Raw genomic sequence first — 25,952 nt, 5'->3', positions numbered from 1 at the left:
AAAAAAAGTATATTGCTAGATAAAATTAATGTATTGTTATATGTGTAAAATACATATATACACATTATATACATATATTATTTTAGAGATATACACACAAACATAAATAAATAACTTATAGGATTCTTACAAGAAAGAAAACTACTAAAACTATTTCCTGCTGAGCTGTCATATGATTTTCAGGTTCACTTTGTATTTGCATTCTATAGTAATAAGTTTCTAGGTGCAACAAAGAGTTATATGGTCAAGGAGCAATCCTTTGTAATTCTAGGGGGTAGTATAAGGAGCCAGTGAAGAAAAATCAACCACAGATCACTAATCTGATATACAAGGTGGGACTCTTATTAGACAGGATCCTTCAATTTTCACAACTTTCTTCCTCTATGTAACTGGTTTACTTTTTCTTTCTGCTACTTTTTAAAGGAAAGGAGAAAAGGAGGGAACAAAAAGACAGACTTATCATAAACCTGCAAAAACCTCCAAAAGACCAAAAAGTTGAAAGGGATACATAGCAAAAGGAAGAGGAACAGGAAGCAATATAACATGCTCCAGTCCCACTATGGAGAAACCCATCTTTATTTACAAAGTAAGGAAAAAGGAATAATTCTGTTTGTAGGGTACTTTTTAAACTCTCCTCAAATGTGATACTGAATTATCATAAAACAATACATTCAAAAGAAAATGTCAGGTTGAAGAAAATCATATTTCAGTATAAAACATGTTCAAGAGAAATAGTAGCACCTGCCTGTTTGAATGTCCTTCCAGAGAACCCAGGATTTAGAACTGTCTTCAAATATGATGAAGCAGCTCTGTTTCAAAATGTTTATCTGCAATACAGAAGAATATTTATTTCTTAAATTATCAACATGAAATTTAAGATTATTAAAAGTTCACTGCAAAAACAGAAAAAATGCCTTCTATCAAGATAACTTGCCTTTTTGATAGTTCCAAGATAAAACAAGCCATCTGACCATCTAGCTAGGACATCCTGACCCTCTTCAAATTTACATGCTGGCTTTTTGGCTTTATGTCCATCCTGTAAAGACAGCTTGGTCAAGGATGTTGGGGTCTTTTGGTTTCGACGTAAAGGAGACCGCTTGTGGACCAGTGAATTACCTGCCCCTGTAGAGTCTCTGTTAAGGAAATAAAAAAACAAAGATAAAACTTACTTATACACAGTTTATACCAATGATATTTCAATCAAAAATTGATTTGTTAAAAAAAATTAAATTGAAGGAAATACAAGAACCTCAAATCACAAATACTCTCCCAGTAAGTTTAAAACAAAGCAATAGCAATTCTCAATATTCATTCATTGTATACCCTAAAGTGAGGCCCAAATTCAGCAACCACTCTAATATAAACATATTTGGGCAGGTGTCATTAAAATATCAGCTTTAGGGGCGGGCGGGCGGGCAGGCAGGCAGGCAGGCAGGCAGGCCAGTCATGAGGAAAAAAAGCCTTGAATCTCATGACTGAGTTTAGATAAAGAATAAAAGTGACTTAAACCTTAACTCCTAATTATTCCACAGTCAGTAAAGACACATTAACTCTGGGCAGGTAGATGGGTATAGTCACACTCACTGGAAGGGCAATAATATTTTTTCTACAGGAAATCACTACTGAATTTAGCCTTTTTTGATTTTCAGGGGTTTACACACAATCCTTTAAAAATGCAGACTGGGAGTCTAAAACAAACTGAGAACCATTAGTTTCACAAAATCACATTCAAATGCAAAGTATATTATTAAGAACATTTACTTCTTTTTAAGCAAGCGACCTCAAAATGATACACTACATTTAACAGTCATTCTATAAAAACCACAGCATACCATCAAAATTCTTTTTGGGGGGTACCAGGGATTGAACTCAGGGATATTCAACCACTGAGCCTCATCCCAGTTCTATTTTGTATTTTATTTAAAGACAAGGTCTCAATGAGTAGCTTAGCACCTCAACTTTTGCTGAGGCTGGCTTTGAACTCGGGATCACCTCCCGAGCTGCTGGGATAACAGGCATACACAAACATGCCCGGCTATCATCAATTTTCTTAAAGGTAACATAGCAGTATTTGGTTTCACAGTTCCATTTAGATATATTTCACTAATTAAACATACAATGAGGGCTGGGGTTGTGGCTCAGCGGTAGAGTGCTCGCCTAGCACGTGCAAGGCCCTGGGTTCAATCCTCAGCACCACATATTAATAAAAAACACATATAAATAAAAATAAAGGTATTGTGTCAACTACAACTAAAATATATTAAAAAAATACAATGACATGTAAAACTACATAGATGATAATCCTAAAATTGACAGAATAAAAGTTAGTAAAAATAAAACAAGTGGGGAAGGAAAAATGTTGCATTACCTAAGAATTAAGGATAACTAATTTTAGGACCAAAAATTTCACAAATTCTTAGGAATCCTGACACTGCTACAACATAAATCTTAAAGATATTATGTTATGTGAAATAAGCAAGACAAAAAGGACAACTACTCTATAATTCTAGTTACATAAGGTACAAAGAGTAGAAGAGTAGTCAAATTCATAGAAAGTAGAAGGATGGTAGGTAGGGGCTGGGAGGAGGGGAGAGTTAATGTTCAAATGGGACAGTTTTAGTTTAAAACAAAATACATTTTAAAGATAACCAAAGAAATAATAACTAATACCTTCTTAAGTTGCTTAAAAACATTAATCTATACATCCAAGAAGCTCAACAAACTTCAAGTACAATAAGGGCAAAGAAATCTACACTCAATCACACCACAGTAAAAATGCTGAAAGACAAAAAGAAAATCTTGAAAAAAGCACGTACAAGGAAATCCCAATAGGATTAATGAGACTGCTCATCAGAAACAATAAAAGAAGGCAGCTGGATGACATAAAGTGCTGAAAGAAAAATTGCCAACCAAGAATCTTATAACTAGCAACACTGTCCTTAAAAAACTGGAATAGAGGGGCTGGGGTTATGGTTCAGTGGTAGAACGCTTGCCTAGCATGTATGAGGCACTGAGTTCAATTCTCAGCATCACATATAAATAAGTAAAGGTCCATCAACAACTAATAAAATATTTTTTTAAAAAAATGGAATAGATACTTCCAGATAAACAAAATCTGTACCTATTATTAGCAGTGCCACCTTACAAGAAACATTAAGGAAGTTCTTAAGGTTTAAAGTAAATAAATCAAAAAGAAATTAAAATACACCCACATATCAAACAACAACATTGGTAAAAGTAATTAAATAATTATAAAAGAATGAAAGCATATTTCCTCCAAACCAAATATACAAAATATTAAGTATATAATTCAATTGTTAGGCCTAAAACATATAGAAATATGCTACATTTGAAAAGAACAGCAAAAAGGAGGCATGTGGGGGCAAAACAATATTAAAGAAATGTCATATAAGATAGTAACTTGAACACAGAGGAATGAAGAAAATCAAAAAAGGTAAATACAAGGATAAATATAAAATGAAGTTTGTCACATCGAGAAAGTATCTGCTGTATCCGTAAGTCACTCACTGTTTAAAGTAAAAATGGTGTTCTATGAAATAGCTACTATTAAAGCTGGCAGAAATACCCTATGCATGCTTCCTGTTTCATCACACATGATATTAAAAACCTAAATTCAAAGTCCAAATTTAATAATTTTTACTGTTTCATCAAAAACGTTCTTAAGTAAAATTAAATTGTGCATATGTCTATGTCTATTTTATATTTTTTACTGTGAGCACATATCAACGAAGAACACTAGCAAAGTCTGATGTCACTGCCTTGATTCACACTAAGGTACAGAGCAGTTTTAGCTAACATTGTTTGTGCACCATCTGTACACATGTCAACACAGTAGGGAAGGCAAAAAAAAAAAAAATCAGTTTTGCTACGGTTCCAGTTATTGGGAGGTTGAGGTGACAGGATGGCTAGAGCCCAGTAGTTTGAAACAAACCTGAGCAACATGGTAAGAATCCATCACAAAGAGAAAAGAAAAAGAAAAATTTTAGTATTATTTGATCTTGCAGATCCTCTCAAAGTGTCCATGGATTACATTTTAAGAGCCATTGTTCTAAATAAAGAAATTATATACTGCCATATATATTGTTAAAGCCATATATGAGAAAGGGATGCTTGAGTAATATGAGGGGTTTAAATGTCTGACAGGATAAGTACTAAAAAGCAGAAGTAAAAATGGAAAATGAATCACAATTAATTCTATCATCTGGAATGCTCAAAGCCAGGCTGAAACCTTTCAACACTGAAACAATTTTATACCTTCAAATCACAGTGTGAAAATAACCATGTTAGCAAAATCAATTTTTAAAAAGCTATACATCTGGTGATTACCTGAGGGGTTTTATACCCCTTAAGTAACTAACCAAAGCCTGAACAACATATATATGGGTAAGAAATGACCTCAAGACAATGCCAAGGAGTTGAAACTATGTTATGACCTAGAATCTTCTAATTCTGAAGTGGAAAATGTATAAAACAACCAACACTGCAAACATTCCCAGACAGTTTTATATGCTCCACTATTGTTTAAATAAATTCCCCTCCCTTTTTCTTGACGGTGAGGTCTGCTTCTTCCTTACTCTACCCTGCACTATTCCCACGCAGAGTTAAGTGTCCATAAATCATAAGATGTCATAAGATCTTATTTTTTCCATTGCCTACAGTTTATGTCATGCTTTTCTTTTTTTTTTTTAGAGAGAGAGAAAGAGAGAAGGAAAGAGAGGGAGGGAGGGAGGGGGGAGGGGGGGAGGGAGGGGGGAGAGAGGGAGAGAGGGAGAGAGAGAGAGAGAGAGAGAGAGACTTTTTTAATATTTATTTTTTAGTTTTCGGCGGACACACCATCTTTGTTTGTATGTGGTGCTGAGGATCGAACCCGCGCCACACGCGTGCCAGGCGAACGCGCTACCACTTGAGCCACATCCCCAGCCCCTATGTCATGCTTTTCTTAATATTCCAATGTGCTGTATCTTGGAATGAAACCTAACCTAGTAATAGTTACCCTTGATCCCTTATATCTCTTCCTACAACCTTATTTTTCCTCCCATTCATAGCCAAACCTCTAACAAAGTTGTTTAAGGTTACCATGTGCCCCACCCTACATTAAGAATTTTGCATATTCATTTGCAAAATATTTTTAATTTTTTTTTAGTTGTAGTTGAACACAATACCTTTATTTAATTTGTTTATTTCTTATATGGTGCTAAGGATCAAACCCAGCACCACCCATGTGTGCTAGGGAAGCAATCTACTGCTGAGCCACAACCCCAGCCACCCCCCCCACCGACAAAACATAAAAATAAATAAATGAAATAAAGATATTGTGTCCATCTACAACTAAAAAAAATGTTTTTTAAAAAAAGAATAATCATTGTAATGCTGGGTACAGTGGCGCACGCCTGTAATCCCAGCGGCTCTGGAGGCTGAAGCAGGAGCATCCCCGAGTTCAAAGCTAGTCTCAGAAATGGCAAGGTGTTAAGTAACCCAGTGAGACCCTGTCTCTAAATAAAATACAAAATAGGTCTGGAGATGTGACTCAGTGGTCAAGTGCCCTGAGCTCAATCCCCAGTATCAAAAATAAAGAAAGAAAATAATCACAGTATCAAATACTATGTACAATTTTCCTTTTTACTATAAACTACTACAAACTTTAAAAAGGAGACAAAACTATCACAGACAGAACTATCACAGACTTATTACTGAGTTTGAATTATCATCTCAGGGTCAAAATCATTCAGTAATACACCCATTTTTCTCATCTTTACATGTATATTATCTAATGTCATTGATATTGTCAAATTGTTATCCTAAAAGGTACCAATCAACATTCTCTTTCAGCTCCCTACCATCATGTGAGCCGCTTCCTTCTGCCATACTCTTCCACCATGTTGTTCTGCCTCACCTGGAGCCAAGAGGAATGAGCTAGCTGTCAATGGACTGAGACCTCTGAAACCAAATAAATCTTTCTTCCGCTAAGTGTTTTTGTCAGGTTTTTTCTAGTCACAGCAGTCAAAAAGCTGATTAAAACACTAGTATTAGGGGTGGAGTTGTTGGCTCAGTGGTAGAGCGCCTGCCTTGCATTTGTGAGGTACTGGGTTCGATCCTCAGCACTACATAAAAATAAATAAAGACCTACAACTAAAAAAATATTTAAAAAAAAAAAACTAGTATTACAACACTGCTAGTGACATCCATCTTGAAAAAGACTCAACAAAGATGTTTCCTCCCTTAAGAGCAAGTAAAAACCAAGGGTTTAAGCCACTATTTCTTTCTTGTTCTACTGTTCCTACAATAAATAAGACCTTGACTCAAGAATTTAGAAATTAGCTAAATAATTTTAAAAGAATGTGCCTTAGGGAAAATTTTGAATTCTTCCCAATCCATTCCTTAATTTTATTCCTCCAGCAAACTAGAAGACCATCTGAATTAGTTGTGTGACCCTGAACAAACAGTTCATTTAATTTGGCTAAAATAATCTCTTAAGTACTATTGTGAACTTCAAAATAAAGGGTAAGAGCTGGTCACAGTAGTGCATACCCATAATCCCAGTGATGCACACCCATAATCCTGTGATTCAGAAGGTGGAGGTGGGAAGACCCCAAATCTGAGGCCAGCCTAGGCAACTTAACAAGATTGTCTTATAAATGATAAAATAAATTTTAAAAAATGAAATAATAATAAGCCCAGCAAGGTGGCACATGCCTGTAATCCCAGCAACTCGGGAGGCTGAGGGAGAATCATGAGTTCAAAGCCAGACTCAACAACTTAGCGAGGCACTTAGCAATTCAGTGAGACCTTATCTCTAAAATATTAAAAAGGGCTGGGGATGTAGCTCAGTGGTTAAACACTCCTGGGTTCAATCCTCAGTTGGTACAAATAAAATAAAATAATAAAAATAAAAGGGAGGTTGGGGATATAGTTGAGTTGATAGACTGCTTGCCTCAGATGAACAAAGCCCTGGGTTCAATCCCCAGCACCACAATAAAGAAATTTTAAAAAAATAAAAGGAGCTGGGGATGTAGTTCAGTGACAGAATGCCCCTGGGTTCAATCCCTACTACCACACGAAAAAAAGAAAGGAACTAAAAATATAATTAAGAAATTATATTTTGCTAGGTCCTTACCCTAACAAATGATAAAAAGAAACCTCAGGAAATCTGATTCATCTTCAGGTCAATTACTATTCCTTCAATAAATATTTAATTAGTGCCTGTGCTAGGCCCTAGGGATAGAATGTTGAATAAGATAGTCAAGGTCTCTATCTTAAGAGCTCAACATTCTAAGAAAAATTCAGCTAGATCTTCTTTATAAAGATTTTTTTTTTTTTTAATTCAAACCCATCCACCACCAATTCAGGTTAAATACTCTCTTGGTATGTTATAGTTCCTCCACCATTAAATTTCTCAAACTGTGCTCTATTTGCCTAATTGTCTTTACTTATTCTACACCAGCTACATAGCCTGTACTCAGAGGGGAAGATTGTCCTTTCTTATTTACCATAACTTTCCCAGTGCCTATCATAGCATGCGGAATGCAGTAGGAGTGAACTACCAGAAGTAATTGGTAGTTTAATTAAAGGCAATCTCCTTAAGGGCAAATGTCACTGCCCTGACATAGGTTTCACCTCTCCAGTAGAAACTTTCATCCTTCTACTGTGCTGCTACACTTTCCATCCTCTTCTCTGGTAACCCCAATCAACCAAGACAGATCCACCACAACCACGTCTCAGGTACTCCTGCAACTACTCTTTAGCCCATGAAGTGCCACTAGGCAGCTAAGGGACAAGAAAAAAAAAATTTTACTTTACACTGCCATATCTCCTTTTTCTTTAAGATTTTTTAGTTTTAAATGGATCTTTTATTTTATGTATTTATTTATTTACATGCGGTGCTAAGGATCAAACCTAGGGGCTCACACAGGCCAGGAAAGTGCTCTACCACTGAGCCACAACTCCAGCCTGGGAGCACTCTCCTCTTGACTCACCAATCCAGAAAACCAAATAACTTTGAAAAATAGCAGGGGGAAAAAAGAGCACTGCTAAGAGAGGGGAAAAAAAAGAAAAAACTGCTATCCAAACTCTGAGCACCAATAGGTCTCATCTCTTAAGAACACAAACCTGCCATGATTCCCATGCTCTTTCCAATGATTTTTTCCATTGCATTCCTGGGAAAAATAGCAAATATGTGGGTTAATCTCATGTGAAAGAAAATCTTACTGAGAGTGACACTTGGTGAGATCTTTCTTTCAGACAAATTCATGAGGCCAAGCAGGGCCAAAGTAGGACCCAGAAGCAAGGGAAACAGTAAACAAACTTGGCCCTGTACCAAACTTATAGGTAAGGAATTCTCATGTCTTGAGACAGGTTATAAATAAAATGAAGCTTGGATGCCTTCTTTTTGATTGAGTAATGCCTTAAAAATCTTATATCAAATGAACATCAACATAGAAGACAAAAAGCAGAAAGCTTCGGGCTTTCTAGACCTTCTTTCTTAAAAAACTACTTTCCTGACTCAAGCCCATCTATCAAGTTCAGGTTAAACATTCTCTTGGTATGGTATAGTTCTTACATCATTAGACTTCTCACACCATGTTCCGTTTGCTCTACTCTATTTCTTGGACTGAGAAACATCATGATGTTTGTATAATCAGAATGCATATTTTCTTTAAAAAAAATAGTAGAAAAAGGAATAAAATGAAAAACAATATATCAGCTGAGTGCAATGAAACATGCCTGTAATCCCAGCAACTCAGGAGGAATAAGGCAGAAGGACCACAAGTTCAAAAACAACTTTGAGAGACCCTGTCTGAAAATAAAAAATTAAAAGGGCTGTACATGTAGCTCAATGGTAGAGCACGTGCTTGGGTTCAATCCTCAGTATACAACAGCACACACAAAAAAGAAGAAAACAATTACAAACAACCCCACTACTTCTCTAACCTATCCCCTCTCACCTTCCAGTTCTGCTCTCAAAGGTAGGTGTTTTTTTTAATTCTTCAGGCAGTTCTTCTGAGAAGTACCAAACAATGTTCTTATACTTCTCTCTTTAAAATTATCAATTTCAGACCTGACTTCTTGCTATAGAAGATGATTCACATCTTACAACTCCCATTTCCTACCTCTTTTATAAATTTTATTGGGCTAATTTCATTAAATCACTACTTAAATAAAACTCTAAATATTAGTCACTGCAAAAGTTAAGTAGTAGTAAAGGGCTGGGGATGTAGCTTGGTACAGGGCTTACCTAGCATGTATGAGGCCCTGGATTGGAGCCCCAGCACCACAAAAAAATAAAAATTTTAAAAGTAAGTAGTTGGGGCTGGGGTTGTAGCTCAGTGGCAGAATGCTTGCCTAGTATGTGTGAGGCACTGGGTTTGATTCTCAGCACTGCATACGAAATAAATAGTCCATCAACCAAAAAAGTATTCTTACCAAATTTCTATTCACATATAATTTTATCCCAGGATTGCTTAATATATCCTCTTATTGCCTCATTTCAAATTATCAAAGATAATTTCAAAACCTTTTCTTTTCTATAGGTAACTCCTGCTTCTAGAGCTCTTCGTGTTCCTGTACCGATCAGAATGATTGTCCTCTAGGCCTTGTCCTTATCATCTTGGAAGTTCTCCTAATCATTCTGCTTCCTAGATCACATATTATTTTGCTTCAATAGTGCCATGCAATAAAAGGAGGTGTGCATGTGAATTTTCCAAGCCTTCATGTATCTAAAAATATCTTTCTCTCACAAATGACTTATAAAGGCATGGGGCCTGTAGGAGAGGCAGAAGGCTGGCTTGCGTCCAGAAGTTAAAGGACAATCTAGGCAACATAGTGAGACCTATGAACAAAGAACAAGACAAATATAACAACAGTCTGATATTTTCCTGCACATAGAATTTTATGTTGAGTATAATTTTCCCTCAGAAGTTTGATGATTTTTTTTTTCCTACTACACTCAGGACATAAAACAACACTTCTACTCTTTTTACTCACTGGTTAGATTACCTCTCCCTACCCTGGTTTTTTGGATCTTCCTTTATCCTTGATGGCTTAAAATTTCATTAAGAATATGGCCTGAGTGGCTGAGGTTGCGGCTCAGCAGTAGAATGCTCCCCTATTACTGTGGGGCCCTGAGTTCGATCCTCAGCATCACATATAAATAAATAAAATACAACTAAAAACATATTTAAAAACAAAAAAGAATGTGGCTTGAAGTTTTACTAAGGATATATCTAAGTATAAAGACATCTTTCAATCATACTGTCCCTTTCATTACCTACTTCTTTAGAGATTTTGTTTTTTCTCTTTATCTTGGGTTCTCCTTTCATGTTACAGGCTTTCCTCAACTATTTAGTGATCCTTAGGTGTCCATAGATTTAACACTGAGGTTATTATAGGAATGTGCATGGGGTCTTTGAGACATGAACTTTGCATTAGGGTGATCAGGTGGTTTAGATGTGAGGTGTCCCACAAAAGCTTAAGTGTGAGACAATGCAAAAAAAGGCTCCCGGGTAAAATGTTCAGATTATGAGAGCTTTTTTAACCTAATTAGTGAGTTAATTAATGGATTAACTGAGTGGTAACTGCAGTAGGTAGGGTGTGACTAGAAGTAGTAGGTCACTGGAGGTATGCCTTTGGCTGGGTGAGAGGGAGTTATATTTTGTTCCTGGTTGGTGAAGCTCTTTGCTTCCTAGTTGCCATGTCCTGAGCTGCTTTCCTTCACCATGCCCTTCTGCCATGATGTTCTGCCTCACTTCAGGCCAAAGCTAGAGAGCCAGCCAACCATGACCTGAACCTCTGAAACCGTGAAACAAAATAAATGTTTCCTTCTTTATATTGTTAAGTCTTTTGGTCACAGTGTCAAAAAAGCTGACTAAAACAGGTGGAAAGACAACACTTAGGGTGAAAACCTCCAAATGCCAAAATATGGAGAAACGCAAAAATGCAACCATATTATGAACTACACACACACACACACACACACACACACACATGTCTCCTAAGCTGCTGACAGCTTTTATGTGAAAACTAGTTTTCAGAATATACTTTAATTAACCAGAACATTTTACCACCAAAATAATGTAGATTCCCACAACTATTTTATGGTAAGAGTATAATTAAACTTAAGAAAAACATAATTTCTAGCCAGGCACGGTGGCGCCATGCCTATAATTTCACCAGCTCAGGAGGCTGAAGCAGAAGTATCTGAATTCAAAGCCAGTCTCAGCCAAAACAAGACACTAACAACTCAGTGAGACCCTGTCTCCAAATAAAATACAAAATAGGGCTGGGGATGTGTCTCAGTGGCGAGTGCCCCTGAGTTCAATCTCCAGTACCCCCCTACCCCTACCCCGCCAAAAAAAAAGAAAAAGAAAAACATGGTTTCTAAATTTACAGCTGTGGTAATTCAACAAATATTTGTTGAGTGCCTCTTATAAATCAGGTATAGTAAGCTGGATATTAGGAGGAAAAAACAATGGGAAAGATGCAGTTCATACACACGGAAATAAAGACAAAGGAAAGAAATACATCCACACCAAAAAAAAAAAAAAAAAACTATGTGCAATATAATTCCTAACACGAATATATACAAAAAGAAATACTATCTAATCCATCCAGAAGCAACAGGCAGTGTTAAATAAGACTTCATTGAAACTCACTTTTTTTTTTAAGAGGGTTAAGTTGCTGAGAGCCATAGCCAAGTAGCAATGACACATGGCATTTTGGGTTGAAAGGTGATCCTGCTCAGGGATTAGGGTGGCTCCCGGTTTAGGGAGGATCCTGGGAATAGGGCGGCTCCAGGATTAGGGTGGATCCTGCTGGGATTAGGGCGTATCCTGCTGCAGTTCCCTGTTGAGTTCTCCTGGGGTTCTGGGAGAAGTAGTGCGCAGAGCCAGTAGAGGCAGGGTGTTCACAGGTAGGGTGTTCACGGGAAGTGTGGGTTGAGTGTCGGTGAGAGTTCGGGAATAAAGAGTTGCTGTTTGAATCTACAAGGTTTTGTAGTGGCTCGGGTATTTTGTGCCCAGACAGACTGCAGCTTTTGGAGGCCCGTACAGGGAACGCCTGAAGCTTGGAGGTAAGTGAAATTGCTCGCCCCTGAAGGAGAGCGAAAGAATGGGTGACCATTTCAAAAAAACAATGTGTTCTTGTTTTGATTTATTTTGTTTTTATTTCAAGTTGCCTGTCCCTAGAACTTTCTCAGGCAAACTGGGGAAAATGGTTGACTCAAAGTTTGAAGTTGTTTGCCTCCGAGGAAGAGAAATTGTTAGAGGAAGGAGGCACCCTAGTAAGACCAAGAACAGTCAGGGCATATGTTGATACAATACAAAAATGAAGCCCAGGGCTTTTTAAAGAGAAGTTGTTGAATATATCACAATGGGACCATCGTGGTATCCTGTAGAAGAATTGTTCTTCAACAAGAAAGAGATGGCTAGTTCTGTTTACTACACTTGTCTAAGATCTTGGTTTTTACAGACATCTGATTAATTTACAAAGCTAAAGTGTTAAAATATCAACAACTAAATATAAAATCAAGTACTCTTTATTAAGTTCCATAAGGTAATATATTTAAACATTATGTGTGTTTTCATAAATTGGTAAATGAAAAAAAGTTTAATATTGCTTTGTGGCTGTGTCTTTTGCTGAAACAAGGTTACTAAGTGTTAAGATTCTATCAGGTGTAATTTATATACAAAGAGTAGAAGAATTTTCAGTTGGGTTTCAATTATAATATTATAGTACCATAAAAAACATGAAAGTATTTCATCTTATTAAAGTGGAGTAATTTGTCTAAATTCAGAAATTTTATAAAGGTTGTTTCAGAATGTGAATTTATAAAAACGGTTAACGGCTAGAAAAGAGATATAAAAAGATTCAAGATGTAGAAATATATCTTAATATGGAAGGTTAAAGGAAAAAAGAAATGTTTTTAGATGAGACAATCTTTGTATGATAAAGTAAAAAGTTGTACAATGTCTAAGTAAGTTGCAAAAGACTTTAAAAGGTTAAATTAAAGGTGGTTAAGATGCCTTTGTGGCAGAGGAAAGATTGTGTCATTCGAAGCCTAGTTAATCTTAAAAACATTACTTAAAAAAACCCATAAAAATGGAAAGATAATAGGATAAAAGCAATTTGGATAAAGAAGATTAAAAATTTAAAGAGGAAAACTTCAAAGACAAAAGTACAGAAAGGTTAAAAAAAAAGATAGAAAAGATGTAGGACGGGGCTGGGGATGTGGCTCAAGTGGTAGCGCGCTCGCCTGGCATGCGTGCGGCCCGGGTTCGATCCTCAGCACCATATACAAAACAGAGATGATGTGTCCGCCGATAACTAAAAAATAAATATTAAAAAAAAATTCTCTGTCTCTCTCTCTCTCACTCTCTCTTTAAAAAAAATTAAAGAAAAAAGAAAAGATGTAGGAAGATAAAAAAGATGTAGGAAGACAAGAATTTTAAACCCACAAAATAGGAAGAAAAAGAAAATTAGGAGGAAAAAAAAGCAACTAAGGATAAATATACAAACCTTAGAAGAAAACTAGAAGATAGAAACAAGATAAAAAATGGTTAAAAATGTCAAATAAAGGTATTTCAGATAAAAAATACAAAAAGCTAAGACAACTATTAGATACAGACATTCAAGACAGAAAAAGGTAGAAGAGAGAAGTTTAAAGTCAAATACTGGATAAAATAGAAGAACAAGGAGATTATTAGTAATTTTTTCAAAAAGCCCATCAACTTTAATTTCTGGTGGTGCAGAAATTAGAAGTCTCAGATGAGGGTGGTAAAATTTATAGACAAGAGCCAATTTAGAAAACGTTAAACTAAAAGAAAATTGGTTTAAAACCACATCAAAAAATTAAAAGGACTAAAGTAATTCTAAAAACTAAGGCAAAATGCTTTTGGAAGACTTAAATTTAAAAGGATCTTTAAATTTCCAAAGGATGCATTTAGGATATTTTGGAACATCATCCCTGAAGAAAAATCAGTTAATGTTTTATTTAACAGGAATCCCATACAATCCATAGGGACAAGGCATAGTTGAAAGAGCTCATTAAACTATTAAAATGTACTTATATTCTAACAGGACAATGGAAAGGTCCTGACCCAGTGATTGTCTGGAGTCGGGGTTCTGTTTGTGTGTTTCCACTGGGAGAACAGCAGCCAATTTGGATTCCAGAGAGACTAACCAAAGTGATTTCTACAGACCAAAAAGAAGATGATTTGACTCAAATCCATAACAGCTGATATACAGAGCTCCAGCTTGGCTATTCTTACATCTGTGACAGTGATTAACCAGGATGCTTTTTTCAATATCTATTGTATTATTGCCTTTTCCCACATCATAAAGTTCTATTTTATTTTTTGAGCTCATACAAACCGAGGTTAATGTTTTTCTGATCAGTTTTATTTTTTGACTGTGGAGTTTTTAAACATTGCAATGGAGATTTCACCTGTGTAAAGCTACAAGGCCTTATGTGTTGTATGTTTGTGTGCACACTTGTGTTTTGTGTTGTATGTCTGTATATGCGTATGTCCATATATCATATATGAGGAGCGCTCATGAAAAAATGGATCCGAATTTTTATTATTCACATGATGTTAATGGTTTAATTTAAATTGGGTAAACAGCTGTTGAGAATTGTTTTAATATGTGTACAAATAAGGAGGTTAACAGATCTGTTTGTTTACTTTCACCTTTCCTTTTCATTATATTTAATAATTCTGTTCAGGATAATGTCAATTGTTCAGAAAATTGTTTTCTTAGTACCTGTTGGAATGTTACATTTTTTTTTTTTTTTTTTTAGCATCATTGCCAGAATTCCTATCTTCATCCCAGTGCCGGTGAAGACAAAGATAAAACCAAACTACAGCTTCTATGATAGCTATCACAGTAAACTGTATAAACTGATGCATCAATGAATAATAACTCAACAAGTAATGATCAATCGAAGAGTCGATTTACTTTGGGAGAAAATGGACATATTGATAGATTCCTCCGCGTAGAACTGCTTGCAGAACTTGCCTGGACTATGTATCACTTGTATGCATTGTGAACTATCTGTTGCTGCAGCGAATTGTGGTAGTGCTGGCATATCTTTGCTGATGGTGTCACCGGTGATACAATTTTTCCAAAGGAGCCGTCAATTGGCTTGGTGTCATGGCATTTCTGTATCCTCCTCCCTTCTGCTAGTGATGGTCTAAAATTTGGGGGCCAACAGGGGTGAGGCAAAGAAGCTCACCCCCCACTGGCACCAAGGCCAAATTTGGGGCCAACAGAGGTGAGGCAAAGAACCTCACCACCCCCACACACTGGTGCATAGGCCTATCCACAAGTATGGCTGTATGCTGGACCAGTAGTCAGTGACAGGTATGATCCAATTGCAGTGGTACCAACCTAAGACGGGAGGCTGACGCCTAGAGGTCAGCTCATCACCATATGTTGTACGGGACAACCTAACAGGCACGGTCCCTAAGCCACATTGCTTGTTGTTTAATTAAACAGAAGAGGGGAGATGCTGAGAGCCATAGCCAAGTAGGAATGACGCATGGCATTTTGAGTTGAAAGGTGACCCTGCCCAGGGATTAGGGTGGCTCCCGGTTTAGGGTGGATGCTGCTGGGAATAGGGCGGCTTCAGGATTAGGGCAGATCCTGCTGGGATTACAGCGTATGTATCCTGCTGCCTCAGGTGCCCACTCCTTTGGAGTTCCTGTTAAGTTCTCGCGGGGTTCTGGGAGAAGGTGCGCGGAGCCAGTAGAGGCAGGGTGTTCACGGGAAGTGTGGGTTGAGTGTCGGTGAGAGTTCAGGAATAAAGAGTTGCTGTTTGAATCTACAAGGTTTTGTGGTGGCTCGGTTATTTTGTGCCCAGACAGACTGCGGCATTAAGTAATGGTAATGTAATAGTTAAGTAATTCAAAGATGAATTTCAGAGAGGACTTCATAAACCAAACAATATATGCAAAGGCACAAAGTCAATAACAGACAATTTTGTAAGAACAAAAACTTCAGTATAATTACACCTTAAATTTTAACAGTGAGAAACAGGCGAAGCTAACATTGGACAAATGAGAAAAAAAGCCCAATGTATAAAAGCCCACCTTGCAACTGAGCACAGTGGTATATACCTGTACTCCCAGCTATTTGGAAAGCTGAAACAGGAGGATACAGGTTCAAAAGCCATAGAAGACCTTTGCAAAATAAAAAATAATTTTAAAAAGACTGGGGGCTGGGTGGGCTTGTGGCTCAGTGGTACATCACTTGCCTGGCATGTGTGAGGCCCTGGGTTCCATCCTCAGCACCGCATATAAATAAACAAACAAACAAATAGATAGATAAATAAATAAATTATTTATTTTTGAAAAAAGACTGGAAGTATAGTTCAGCAGTAATAACTGGGTTCAATCCCCTGTAGAAAAGATAAATAAAGAGAGAAATCTTGCCTTTCTGTTTTATTTATCTTTATATATTCCCTGTGCCTAGCTCATAACAGTTTCTCAATATTGGATGAAAGAACAGGCAAATAAAAGAGACAACATGGGGACCCTAATCTGCAATAATCTATAAATAAGAAAGGGAAAACCTGAATTAGGGTCATAAAGAAGTAGGAATAAAAAAAAAAATCTCCACATAATATGTCATTGAATGACTTACTTTATATACTTCACATTTACCAAGTTTTAAAAAATAATCATGGTACCACTCTCTATATACAAGAAATAACTTTAGAGTGGAATGAACAGTTACCAATAATTAACTAATAAGCAAATAAGAAATTCAGAATAACTCCTAGGTTTTTAACTTGAGGACTGAGACTGGGATAGGGGAAATCAGGAGGAAGGCAGTAATGAAATTAAATCATCAAGCCAGGCAAGGTAGCCCAGCCTGTAATCTCAGTGGCTCAGGAGGCTGAGGCAGGAGGATCACAAGTTCACAGCCAACCTCAGCAATGGCAAGAAGCTAAGCAACTCAGTGAGACCCTGTCTCTAAATAAAATATAAAATAGGGCTGGGGATGTGGCTCAGTAGTTGAGTGCCCCTGAGTTTAATCTCTGTGGTACCTCCCCAAAATTAAATCATCAAGACTTCATCCAAAAAAGGATGTCCACTAGGAAAAATACTCATTAAAACCTGACCATATAATAAGTGTGGGAGACCAACCTTGCACGTGACTGAGTCCCACTCCCGGCTGGGTGCTGAGGTGCTCAGTCACAGAAATGTGGCAGAGCTTTCCCCACCCTTCTTGGGTTTGAGGGACAGTATCTTGTGCATGGATGTGTCTTGCTACAGCCCCATGGGTGGAGCTACGCTTACCTGTTCCTTTTTAATATTACTCCTTGCCCTGTTTAGGATACAATGTTCCATGGAAGCGCCTTGTGTGTGTCCCCTTATCTTACTGTGCCCTTGGGTGACAGCAGACATCATGAAACTAGACTCAGCCCTCTGAAACCTGACCCCTTGCCTCATTTGAATAGCTTCTCCTTAATAAAAGGGGGCAGCTCATACTCTCTCTCTCTTTTCCTGCAGACCCTTAAGGTCAGGAGACATCACAGCAACCCCAAAGAAAAAGGTATTTGTGTCTCTTGTGTGGTTATTTTGCACAGCCCAGTTAACCCAGTTTACCTGGAGTGACCCCTGAGTGTTTTAGTCACGAATGAAACCCAGCAATAAAGGAAGTGTGAACAATTTCAAATTATAAAATCTTACAGTATATGTTCTTTGGCTACAATGCTATAAGATTAAACATCAATAAGAAGGTAACTTTTTTAAAAGTCTGAAAGTTGAGACATACACTTTTAAAATAATCCCGGTTTCTCCCACAAATAAACTGCACAGAGAGAGAGGGCAAGATGTAGGCAGAACCTATAATTGAAAAAATTTAAAAACATTTTAAAATTAGCAAATTAAAATAAAACCCTTAAGCACACTTGCACAATTAGACTTAAAAAAATAGTAATGACATAAAATAGGATTATGATTACCTTTGAGTGATGGAAGGGCCAGAATTTGGGCTTCTGGTTTAGCTGGAAATGTTCTATTTCTTGACCCCAGCATGTTACAAAAGTGTTCCCTTTGTAACAGGAACCTAAAAATTTATTGACCTATAAATTTATCCTATGCAGTCAACTTGTGCTGACATTAAAAAGGTTGTTGGTTTTTTATAAAGTTAACATCCTTAGAGATCTGAGAAACACTGTATCCATGAAATAAGAAAAATAAGGAGCTCTAAGATACAAAATTATAACCAAAATAAAAATTTAATAGATGAAAAACAAAAAGATAATAAAAGGAAAAAGAATAAGAAAATCAAAGGATAATCTAAAAATCTAACGTGAAAACAGATGGTGGGGAGAAAATTATCAAAGAAAAAAATTAAAGAACATTTCAGAACTAAAGAAAAGGAGTCACCAGATTGAGAAGGCCATCCATGACAAGAAAATCAAGAATGAAGCTACTATGTTCAGCAGCGCAAGGTGGTGTGTACCTATAATCCCAGCAATTTGGGAGGCCGAGGCCCTTAGCAACTCAGAGAGACACTGTCTCTAAATAAATATAAAAACTGTCTGGGGATTTGGCTCAGTGGTCAAGTGTCCCTAGGCTCAATTCTCAGTTCCCGCCCCCCCCCCCAAAAAAAAAAAATTACAAAACTATGTTTAGAAAAAAAGGTATCAACTCACAAAGGACTTAGAATGATACTACTATCATAGCAACATTAGAAGCTAAAAGCCTGAAAAACTATTCACTTAAAAATCTGATTGAAAAATTAATTCTAAGCAAGGTCTGGTGGGGCACACCTGTAATCCTGCAACTCTGGAGGCTAAGGAAGGATTTCAAGTTCAAGGCCAGCCTAAACAACCCAGTGAGACCATCTCAAAATAAAATAAAAGGGCTAGGGGCTGGGGCTGTAGCTCAGTGGCAGAGTACTTGCCTAGCATGTGTGAGGCACTGGGTTCAATCCTTAGCACCATACAAATAAAATAAAGGCATTTTGTCCGTCTACAACTACAAAAAATAAATTAATTAATTAAAAAATAAATAAAAATAAAAGGGTTGGAGATGTAGTTCAATGCTAAAGCACCATGGGTTCCATCCTTCTATCCCCAGCACCATAAATACATACTTACTAAGTGAAAACCAACTTTATGATCAACTGAATTATCAATGAAGAGTGAGAATAAAATCAAAACATTTTCAGATTCATCACCTTTCTATAAGCCTGATAGAAAGTGAGTAAAGGAAATAAAAGGCAGACATTGAATTCAAGAGATTGAACACAGTAGAGAGGTAAAAAGAACAACCATGTAAGTCTACATAGCCACAAATCCAAATGAGAGCAGAACTCCATGAGGGTATTTCTGAGAAAAAATAAATGGAAAAAAAGAGTGTGTGTATGACAAATGACATTGTGGAAAAGCACACGGTGAGAAAAGATGTGTGAAGATTTCTATGTTAAAATAAACTAGGCAAATTTGTTTTTTTTTTTTTTTTTTGGGGGGGGGGGGTAGTACCAGAGATTGAACTCAGGGTCACTCTACCACTGAGCCACATCTCTAGCCTTATTTCATATTTTATTAGAGACAGGGTCTCACTGAGTTTGCTTAGCACCTCACTAAATTGCTGAGGCTGGCTTTGAACTCAAGATCCTCCTGTCTCCAACTCCTGAGCTGCTGGGATTACAGGAGTGCACCACAGAGCCCGGAGCAAATTTCGGTTTTAATGAAATAATTTTTAAACCCAATTATGTTAAGAAAGAAATATAATTCCTGAAACAGCTAAAAGCTAACAAATGTTTGGCACTTTTCTAAATTCTTTGCATATACTAACTCATCTAACTCTCACAACTATTTCTATTCTACATGGTTCATATGTAAATAATTTTTATATAAACAAATGAAAACAGCTTGAAATTTTTTATAAAACCATACTGAAATAATAGGGGGAGGGGATGAAAGAAATTCCTCATCTAACAGTATAAGAACATAAAGACTTCAAAGTTGATGAATCAAGTTGCAGTGATACAAATTGGACTGCAAGTTTGAGATCAGCCTAGGCAACTAGACCTACTGTCTCAAAATTTAAAAAAATGAGGAGCTGTGGTTGTGGCTCAGTGGTGGAGTGCTCACCAGTGCAATGCACTGGGTTCGATCCTCAGCACCACATAAAAATTAAAAAAAAAAAAAAATGAAAAGGGCTGGGATGTAACTCAGTGGTACAGTACCTCTGGGTTCAATCCCCAGTACTAGGGTTGCAAGATAGAAGATGATGTAGTGCTATTTTACTTAGAAATATAAAGAAATAGCTAAGGCTTAGAAATAGTTGTCTGGCTGGGTACAGTGGCACACATCTGTAATGCCAACAACTTGGAAGGCCAAGGCAGGAGAATCACAAGTTTGAGGCCAGCCTCAGCATCTTATCAAGACCTCAGCAATTTAAGGAGACCTTGTCTCAAAATTTAAAATATTAAAAATGTATTAGTGCCTCTGTGGTAAAGTACCTCAGTGGTAAAGTGCCCCAGGCTCAATTCCCTGATTCTAAATAAATTAGTAAATAAATGTAGTTGCCTCTAAGGAGTCAAAAAGGGTGGAATTACAGACAAGAAACTTCATCTTTTCACTAAAAGCCTTTTTTTTTTAATATTTTTTTTTAATTGTAGATGGACACAATACCTTCATTTTATTTATTTTTATGTGGTGCTGGGGATCGAACCCAGTGCCTCTCACATGCTAGGCAAGCATTCTAATTTTATAACTCCCTGACATATTAAACTCTTACCAAGCGAAACTTTGATAAATATTAAAAACTTAAAAAATAAAAAACGATAAAACCAGTGAGACAAACCCTTGGTTATATCAACATCCACAGCAGTGTTTCACAAAGGGCAGTCTCTGGAATACCAGAGTTCTATAGAATGTTAATAGTTGATATGTAAAAAAAATGGTTCCAATAATTAAGTAAATGGAAAGACTTTTTCACAGGACTTCCTTGAAGCCTATGTGACAACATACTTCATAATATTTCCTTAATGTTAAACCACAGGAACTCTCAATTCCCTTCTCCTGAAACAGCTCAAGAAACTATTGTTTTAGGCACTGGTTCTCAATTAAAATCCATAAACTAGAACCAGTCTTCACAATGAAAAAGGAGGACAACAAATTAAGTATTTATTTATGTTAAAGTCAACTACCTTAAAAGACCATTTTGTATTGAGAGCATATTCCTCTTCTTTATGTTTATTTATTGATTTTGGTTCCAGGGATTGAAACCAAGGGCAATTAAGCACTGAGCCACATCCCCAGCCCTTTTTGTTTTATATTTTGAGACAGGACCTTAAACTTGCAATCCTCCTGTCTCAGCCTCCAGAGTCTCTGGGATTACAGGCATGTAAAACCACACCCACCTTGAGAGCTTACATTGTTAAATGTAAGCTAAAGTGTCTTATGAAAAGATGGTGATCAGTGGCAATTTTTAAAAACATTCTTAAAAACTTTCCAAAATAGTGCTGGGGTTGTGGCTCAGCTGTACAGCGCTCACCTAGCATGCATGAAGCACTGGGTTCGATCCTCAGCACCACATAAAGTAAATTAAAGACACTGTATCCACCTGTAACTTTTAAAAAATAAATAAATAAATAGAACTTTCCAAAATAAAAAGCTAACAACCCTGCAGTGCACTATTCCAACCCTGTCAAAGAGATCAAATGGTTCATAAAAGTCAAGTATAGGAATCTTTGAAAAACTATGATTTGCTGAGTTTAGCTTATTCTAAAATCTTAGCTCCTCAAGGAGCTCATAGAAGATTGGAAGTGTGGGAGAAAAAACACTAAAGTATTCATATTGGTTACAAAAATGGAGAATTTGTTGAAACAAGAAAAATAACCTAACCAAGTGTTTTCAAATATTCTCGCAAACCTTCTTACTTTCACACACTGATGATTAAGTGAATCTTCTGTGTAAAATACATACTAAAAGCAGAATCAAACAATTTTCCAGCTTCAAGTAAACAAATGGAATTTGTACCTTAAATTACAACACCTTGCTTATCACTGATCTCTAAAACTTTACAATGTTATAAGATGGGTATTTAAAATGTCGCTTAAGTAAATTAATTAAGGCCTGTATTTAGCCACACATTTATTGTCAATTACAAAATTTTTAAAGCAAAAAACTCTTAACATTGTTCTTAATTTCACCTCACTTGACTGAAACTTCTCCACTCTTACACCTCTAGAATTAGCCCTCTAGAATTAAAAATAGCTTAACCACCTAACAGTAAAGGCAATGACAGAGTTGTTTACACTTTCAATGAGTGTAGCTTTTGTACTCTTCATGAAATTACAGAAAATATTTTTAACCATCTTAGAATTAAGGATAAAAATACCAGTTTTATAGACATGTTTGTATGTTGAGGTTTTTGCAATCTAATAAAACTTATGATCACAAAAGATTTTTAAAAGTATAAAAATATAAATTTTAACTTTCAAAAAATCATAAATAACACTGTCAATATAACATATCAGGTGTTTCCAGAATAGCAAAGAGATTTCAAAAATAAATCAGATTTTTTAAAAAAATAAGAAAACTGGTTAAATTTTCATCACATTATCTACAACCATCTAAAACTATTTGTGCAAATGGAAAACAGTGGCTCTACAATGACATCTGAACTCTGGCTAACACTAACGTTAGTTTGCAGATCTTTGATGATATATTAGTTTTGAGATGACTACCTACAATACAATGGCTAACAGAAAAAGGTTAACTACAGACTTAAAACACCAAAATTTTTGAGGCCAATTAATATACATAAAAACAATAGATAAATGAAATTGTGCACATACATTAAAAAGTCTAGAACTGTAAAGTTGTTTACACTTACACAAATAAGACTCCATTAATAATTCAGGCAAGATTAAAATGAATGGAAAGTACAGAATTTTCACTATAATCCTACAGACTACAGCCCTAAAATCAATGAAGAAAAAATAATAGAACTGAGATGCACTTGCGTCAAGCCACTGTCTTATTAAATAAGAGTTAAAAAATAAAATAAAATAAAAAGTATGAACTGGATTCCAGTTAGGAACTAAGGTCACAAAATACAGAGGGGAGGGCAAGAACATATTCAGAATTAACAAGTAGGAAACCAGGTCATCTGTTGTTGTTGTTTTTTTAATATTTATTTTTTAGTTTTCGGCGGACACAACATCTTTGTTTGTATGTGGTGCTGAGGATCGAACCCGGGCCGCATGCATGCCAGGCGACCGCGCTACCGCTTGAGCCATATCCCCAGCCTGAAACCAGGTCATTTGTGATCACTATCAAGTCTCCTGCACACAGTATAATTTAGTCACAGGGCTTTTATAGGTCTAACTGAAGTCATCCACTAGTGATAAAATCATGTACTTCTAGAGATGGTTCAACTTGGCTGTTAGGTTTCCTGGAGTAACAGCTGATTGCCCTTGATTTTGACATAATAAAATGCTGAAGGACAACTGTCTCTAGCATTTGGGTCAGGGTCCAGGGTCGGGGGTGGAGGTGGAGGTAATGAGGATTGATCCCAGGGGTGATTTACCACTGAGCTATATATTCCCAGCCCCTTTTTGTTTTGTTTTGAGACAGACTATCGCTAGGTAGCTAAGGGTCTCACTAAATTGCTGAGGCTGGCCTCAAACTTGCTACCCTCCTCTCTCAGCCTTCTGAGTTGCTGGAATTACAGGCCTGCACCACAGTACCTGGCCTCTAATATATTTTTTTTCCAAAGATATGCATTTAAGAGTATCATATATGCAAATACACAAGGATTTTATAAATATTTCTTCAAACATCAACACAACTGGTACATTGATATTAGACTGAAAATGCTACAAATCAAATATTGCACATTTACTTTTCTCCTCCCCAAAAAATGTCTTTTCATCTCTAGATCCAGCCATACTGGACTCCTATCAAGTCTTCAAAAACCAAGATCTGGCCAGGCATAGTAAGTAGTATGTACCTATAGTCTCAGCTACTCAAGATAAAGAAGCAAGAGGATTACTTGAGCCCAGGAGTTCAAAGCCTGCCTGTGCAACATATTGAGATCCTGTTTCTATGGGGGGGAGGGGGGGGATCTTTCCCACAAGGCATTTATACATATTATACCTCCTACCAAAATTACTTTCCCCTCTCCTCCATTTTTTGCAAAACTGATTCTCCCAAATAATTGCTATAAAAATAGGTACACTCTCCAATATTGTCAGAGAACAATTTTTTAAAATGTTTATAACCTTCATTTAACTTTTAAAATTAAATTCATTTTAAAAACTGACAAATACAAATAAAGAATATAGGGCTGGATTGTAGCTCAGTGGTACAGCCCTTGCCTAGCATGTGTGAGGCACTGGGTTTGATCCTCAGCACCATAGAAAAATAAATGAAATAAAGGTACTGTGTCCATGTACAACTAAAAATTTTTTTAATTATTAAAAAAAGAATATAATAATCACCAGTATACCTTTCATTTATATTTACCAATTAATTACCCCCCCTTTTTTCTGCATACTTCACAAGGCAGTGAAAATATCTGTTGTTCAACAAACATATTTCTAACACCTAAGACTATATTCCACATAGGAAGTTGTCAACATATCTGTCGAATAAAGAAACTCTTCATAATATACACCAAAGTACAGTACTTTCTTTAAGATGGATAGCCAATAGTTGTTTGTTGTTTACTCAAGATTAAGAAGTAATGTCATGGGCCTGGGGTTGTGGCTCAGTGGTAGAGCGCTGGACTAGCACATGTTAGGCCCTGGGTTCGATCCTAAGCACCACATAAAAATAAATAAATAAAACAAAAGAATTGTGTCCATGTACAACTAAAAAAATATATATTATGTGAATGATTTATATGATGTGAATAATTTATGTGATTTATATTATGTGAATGATTTGAAATTATAAACGTTTTTTTTTTTTTTTTTTGTACTGGGTAAGTGCTTTTATTTAACCAGGGCAGCAAAAACTATCCTTCTATCTATCTAATGATGGGGAATTCATAAACTACTACCAAAAAATCTTCAGACTGAAAAACATGGGGGGAAAAAAACATTCAGACTGAGAGTCAATAGAGGGGTTCAAGTGCCCATAGGAATCTTAAACTAATCTGAAGACAGAAGAAAGTAATGCTCTTCTCAATGAAAATTGGTTACTGTTTCAATATGTTTAAAATATATTCCTATTGTAAAACTGTAATTCTAAATAAACAAACAATTCCAACTCTACTATGAAGAGGAAAGTGGTACATGTGCTAGATGCTTCTCAATGAGCTAAAAACTCAAAATGGTTAAAACCTAGTCTCCTCAACTCAGAGAACTTGAAATTAGGAGAAAACCCATAACCTATTTTTCAAAAAGTTTTAGGTATTACCATAGACCAGTGGTAGAGCATGTGCTAAGCATATGCAAGGCTCAGGGTTCAATCTCCAGAACCAAAACAAATGAAATTTAGGTGCTATAACTAGTGTTGTGGTTTAGATATGAAGTGTCCCCCCAAAAGCTTATGAGACAATGCAAAAAGGTTCACAGGTGAAATTATTATGACAGCTTTAGACTAATAAGTGGACTAATCAGATATGGATTAACTGGATGGTAACTGTAGGCAAGCAAGGTGTGGCTGGAGGACATGAATCACTGGAGGCATGCCTTTAGGGTTTATATTTTGTAGCTGGTAAGCAAAGCACTCTCTGTGCTTCCTGGTGCCATGTTCTGAGCTGATTTCCTCTGCCATGCCCTTTGGCCATGATGTTCTACCTCACCTCCAGCCCAGAGCAAAGGAGTCAGTCATCTACAGACTGAGACCTAACTGTGAGCCCCAAATAAACTTTTCCTTTTTTACATTGTTCTTATCCAGTCTTTTGGTCTACAACAAACATATCTTCAATAATGTACCAAAAAAAAAAAGAAATTTTCTT

General features: G+C 36.4%; 1 protein-coding gene across 3 annotated transcripts in view; it reads right to left on the bottom strand.

The window, feature by feature from the left end:
- The window catches only part of Mtf2 (metal response element binding transcription factor 2), a 61,206-nt gene that overhangs the window by 26,648 nt on the left and 8,606 nt on the right, over positions 1 to 25,952 (bottom strand). The window contains exons 2-3 of one of the 3 annotated variants that reach the window (XM_027935151.2): positions 935 to 1,133; positions 746 to 827 (exon numbers count right to left, since the gene is read on the bottom strand). In XM_027935151.2, coding sequence (XP_027790952.2) covers positions 746 to 827; positions 935 to 1,133 — 281 coding nt within the window. Of the gene's footprint in view, positions 1 to 741; positions 830 to 934; positions 1,134 to 25,952 lie in introns of those variants that run through there. The other 2 variants (XM_027935153.3, XM_071618054.1) reach the window with 2 other exon arrangements.

This window comes from Marmota flaviventris, chromosome 10, assembly GCF_047511675.1.
Source record: "Marmota flaviventris isolate mMarFla1 chromosome 10, mMarFla1.hap1, whole genome shotgun sequence".
Lineage (NCBI taxonomy): Eukaryota > Metazoa > Chordata > Mammalia > Rodentia > Sciuridae > Marmota > Marmota flaviventris.
This window is presented reverse-complemented; position numbering and strand designations above follow the sequence as displayed.